At 29.3% G+C, this 4,549-nt stretch overlaps 1 protein-coding gene across 1 annotated transcript; it reads right to left on the bottom strand.

Annotated features, from left to right (window-relative positions):
• Window positions 1-2,378: 2,378 nt before the first annotated feature.
• Window positions 2,379-3,490, bottom strand: LOC113847433 (FCS-Like Zinc finger 6-like). Its single transcript, XM_027476536.1, has 2 exons — window positions 3,047-3,490; window positions 2,379-2,762 (listed from the first exon to the last, which is right to left on the bottom strand). The coding sequence occupies exons 1-2, from the start codon at window positions 3,322-3,324 to the stop codon at window positions 2,600-2,602; spliced, it is 441 nt and encodes a 146-aa protein (XP_027332337.1). The 5' UTR covers window positions 3,325-3,490; the 3' UTR covers window positions 2,379-2,599.
• Between the last annotated feature and the right edge of the window lie 1,059 nt (window positions 3,491-4,549).

The following is a 4,549-nucleotide window of genomic DNA, read 5'->3' on the forward strand; positions in this document are numbered from 1 at the left end:
CATATATAATAAATTTATTATAACAAAAGATATAAAAAAATGTCAAATAAAAATTATTAATAACATATTTTGAATAAATGAAAAAATTTTAAAATTATTTTACATTTAATTAAGTTGAAAATAAAAAAATTATGAATATCTATATATAATTATAATAAATGATAATAAATTTATATATATTAACAAATAAAAATAGAAATTTAAAACTAAACTTGTATTTCATTTATTAATTTATATTTAATATACAATAATGCATTTCGGTTTATGTATATATGGTCTTTTATGAACATTGATTATAATTTATAATTTACGACATAGCATGACCTTGAAATTTAAGAAGCTTTCTTTGGAGTTGTGTGTCTTAAAAAGCTCCTAAATGAATCTGTTTTCCATCACTGTTGAGTTAGGGTGTAACGTGGGACCAATTCCATGCAAAGCTGACTAAGCCACTGATTCTCTCCTTTATGATGCCACCGCCCTCTTTTTATGTCCACTACTTAACATACAATAACCCTTAACTGTAAATTTTTCTAATGCTTCCATCCACTTTCTACTTTATAATCTTTTTTTATAAAAACTATAAATTTTTTATGGTACTTTTTTTTTAGCCATACTTTTGCTCTCGCAGTGCTAGCGATATTTAAAATTATAGAATGTAATAATCAACTAATAATATTTAACAATTAATTTGAATATCATTGATAAAAGAGCTAGCCTAAGTATGACAATAATTACCGATGATAGTTTGCTAATTTGATCAAATAAGTGTGACATTAATAAAATAACATTGATTTGATTTTATTAATATTTTGTATTGATAAATTATTTATCAATATATTACAAACTCTTACAAACACTTGTTTTATTACTCTTATTTGAGAATAAAATAATTTTTCTATGTTCAAAACTTTTATTTCTCAATAAAAGTATCTAGATAATTTCTTTATGCAGAAAAGAAATTTGTCGCTGTTGCCTACAAAAACGGAAAATGTGTAACTGAACTGAATAAATATTGTAGCACCAATGAGAACGAAGAGAGATTTTAATGATTTTTAATTTCTTGTTCTTTTCAATTAAATCTTCACGAAACGAAATAGCTGATTAACAGAAGGACATAGCATTGACAAAGTGAGAATATACTGGCCATATAGATCCACTAAAATCCCACATGAATTATTCATTCTTGATATTTTCTGTAAGAATCTTATAACATATCATTGTTTGTTTTCTGAAAAACATTAGAAAAATTAATCTCTATTATTTCTAAGATTAAAATATGTGACAAGTCCTACCAATGATGAATGTTTATTTATTATATTTTTTAAAAAGTTTCTGCAAGGTCCCGCTTTCTGTTTTGTCATATAGATGCAATCTGCACCACAATATTTTGCACCTACTTGGGTATTATTAGTATATGACTGTACCACAGGTTGCTCTTGTGGTTTATTTCACTCAGCTGCTCTATTATTTAAGTTATATATATAGGAAAGGATTTTCTGTTGCTCAAGTTGTTGGTATATATGTTTATATTTTTATATCTAAATTCATTCAACAATTATTTGACGTTTGATAACACTAGCGATTGGACAAAGATATCAAATCTTAGAGACGCTGTAGAGTTCTCCTTTAGTTTTATGCCTAACTATAGATGAATCGACTTGCTTCTATCCCATTGCTTAGGTGTAAAGAAAAAAAGGTTACTACACTCCAATCCAAAACCTATGTAATCAGCATCCATGAAATACCAAAACCCATTGTAATTGCCTTAAAGATCCGTTTCTTAATGATAAAGTACATTGTAACAAACAGCGCGTATATTTGGTAGATTTATCATGTGGTTCATTATTGATCGAAAGTTAATATAAATAATAAACCTAGAATATAAAACCAGTATCTGGAAATGTCGTAGAAATTATAAAGCTTAGATCTTAGACTTAGTTTAGAGTTAAGATAAAGGGGATTTTTATTTTTACTTTTTTTTTTAATTTTTGGGTGGGAAAATGAGCATATATTATGCTTACAAACTTTGTTATAATTTTTTAAAACTACGTATGAGTTTGGGTATCATTTATGCTTTTTATTTATTTATTTATTTTGCCTGATAAAAAGAAAATTCAGGATCTAATTATACAACTTGTTTATACGAAAGTTAATTATTCCACTAGAGGAGGGGAGGATAAAATAGTGGATAAGTCACACCATTAAAAATTCCCATCAATATTTGTAAATTCTCACAAATATAGAGTTTTAATTATAAACAACGAACCAGTCCACAATTGACAAACCAAAGAGAAATCGAACAATATGAGTGCACAAGACAGAATGAAAAGCACGAGAGAGAACAAATTAGAACAGGATTTTAAAATTGTTTTCCATTTTAATTATCTATTGATCCAAAATCCCATTGAGAGATTACTACAAGACACTTCCAAAAATATTAATAACCTGCCAAGTTTGAAGCAAATAAGACCACCCACTCCCATTATCCAAAAAGACGCCACGGTAAAAAGAGAGGGAGAGTTATATAAACATTTTTTTTTAACAGGCCTCAAACAGCAACTAATGGCATCCATCGAATCCATTGGTTTGGCTTTTACAACTACAACGCAACCACTGTGGTTTCGCCTTTGGTTGCAACATTAGACCCAGATGCTGGAGAACCCACCACTTGTTTCTTCGACGCCATAACAAACTTCTCTTTTCTCTCATCCTTGTTCATCTGCTGTTGACGACACTCTTGGCTGCAAAAAGCACTATCGCCCCTGCAAAACCAAACAAAAACCCTTTAATTTAATTCTCTTACTCTAAGGAAAAAACCTCGTTTTATTGAACATCATGATATAATCATGTTAAAAATATACTTTTTATTGATTTATTAATTAGTGAGATTTATAACAAATTAATAAAACTCGACTATGAAAATTATGTCTTTCTCTCTTTAACAAGACGTTCATCAAGATTCTAAAAATAAAAACTGACGGTGTACGGTATCATAACGGCGTGAAGATTAATGGTAACAGTTATGTAATGTAACAGAAATGAGTACCTGTACATGTAGATGTCGCGACCGGAATCAAGACGGCGTTTGCAGAGAAAGCAAGCGCGTAAGAAGTTAGGAGTGTCAACGAAATCGGAGGAATGTCTTCTATGGATTTTGGGTGATACCAACACCCTATTGCTCTGATCTAACACAACACAAGCATCACCTGATTTGTGTTGGTTAGAAGGGTCAGAATCGGAGGTTGTGGCGTTCAGATCCAACGTTATTTCCGACATGCTTGTGGTTCTCTTCATTGGAGGACGAGGTCTCTTTCCTAGTAGCATCTTCTAATTAACTGGTTCCCTTCACTAATTCTCTCTCTTTTTTTCCTTCTTTTTTCGTTATGCGTTTGCAATTGCAGCTACGTGCTGCTACTCTTGCTGGGTGTGAAGAAAGGGAGAGAGAGGAGAGTGAGAAGGGCAGTGCAGGTAGGTGAAGGTGAAAACAGTGGTGCTTATGGGAGATTAATAAAACAAGGGCCTGAAACACAGGAGTGAAGCTACGCCGTTGATTTTTTTATTTTATTTTTTATTTTTTTAATTTATGAGAGTGATGTTCATCGATCTTCATTAACGAGAAATGAAATCTCACGTCAACCTTTGCTTTTCAATTATTATTATTTTTATTATTATTATTGAAAGTACTGTTTGTTTGCTTGTTTTATTTGACTCTTTTTTAAAATATAATAATAAGGATGTGTTTTCCCGGCGAAGCTGTGATGCTGGTGAGAATAGTTAAATTCTTTGACGGCGACGACCGATGCTTGATTCTTGTTTCTGTGTATGGAAATAGTTTTGTGAAGGGAAATGAAATTTATTTCCATAACTTCTATGTTTCAAAAAGATCGTTGATTTTTATTTACAAAATATTCTTTTAAAAATTATTTAAACGAAAACTATCATTAAGAATAATTATTAACTAATAATTAATAATTCAAATAATAACAAGTTGAAACTTTGTTGTATGTATAAAACAAATTCATATATTATATTTTATGGTTAATTATTAGTTTTTTCATCAACGATTGTAAATATAATTTGTTTTCGAAAGTGGTAATAAATATATAAGATATTAAAATAATTATAAATAATAATGAATTAGATTTTGTAAATCTAAACTATGAAAAATTATATTTTAAAAAATGTTATAAATTATTAAAATATTTTTTGTTGAACATACTTTATAATATATATATTTCCATTTTAGTGCCAAACAGAGGCTTCGGATACTTTCGAGTCTCCAAGACAGATGTCACTTTACCTTAGTTTTATTGGCCACCCGAATGTCCACATCAGTACGCAAAATATTGAAACAGAAATGCTTGATCTTTCAATGAATGAGTTTAATAGTTTTTCCCATTATTTTAGTCCAAAAGCATGGCATAAAACGCATTTGAATTTAATACTGAAGATTTTTTTTTTCTCTCCTTTATCAGTAATATTAATGTTAAGTTTATTTAGATAATAGAATTTAACGCTTTCTCTTTGATACCTTTCTCAAAGGATTTTT

Source organism: Abrus precatorius, unplaced genomic scaffold (genome assembly GCF_003935025.1).
Source record: "Abrus precatorius isolate BTA unplaced genomic scaffold, Abrus_2018 Scaffold8, whole genome shotgun sequence".
In the NCBI taxonomy this organism is placed as follows: domain Eukaryota; kingdom Viridiplantae; phylum Streptophyta; class Magnoliopsida; order Fabales; family Fabaceae; genus Abrus; species Abrus precatorius.

Excerpts from the sequence above, each read along its gene's own strand:
- LOC113847433 (XM_027476536.1), bottom strand. The coding sequence starts at position 3,324 with ATGCTACTAGGAAAGAGACCTCGTCCTCCAATGAAGAGAACCACAAGC. Across the intron at positions 2,763-3,046 it reads CGCGACATCTACATGTACAG|GGGCGATAGTGCTTTTTGCA; the intron begins GTACTCATTTCT and ends TTGGTTTTGCAG.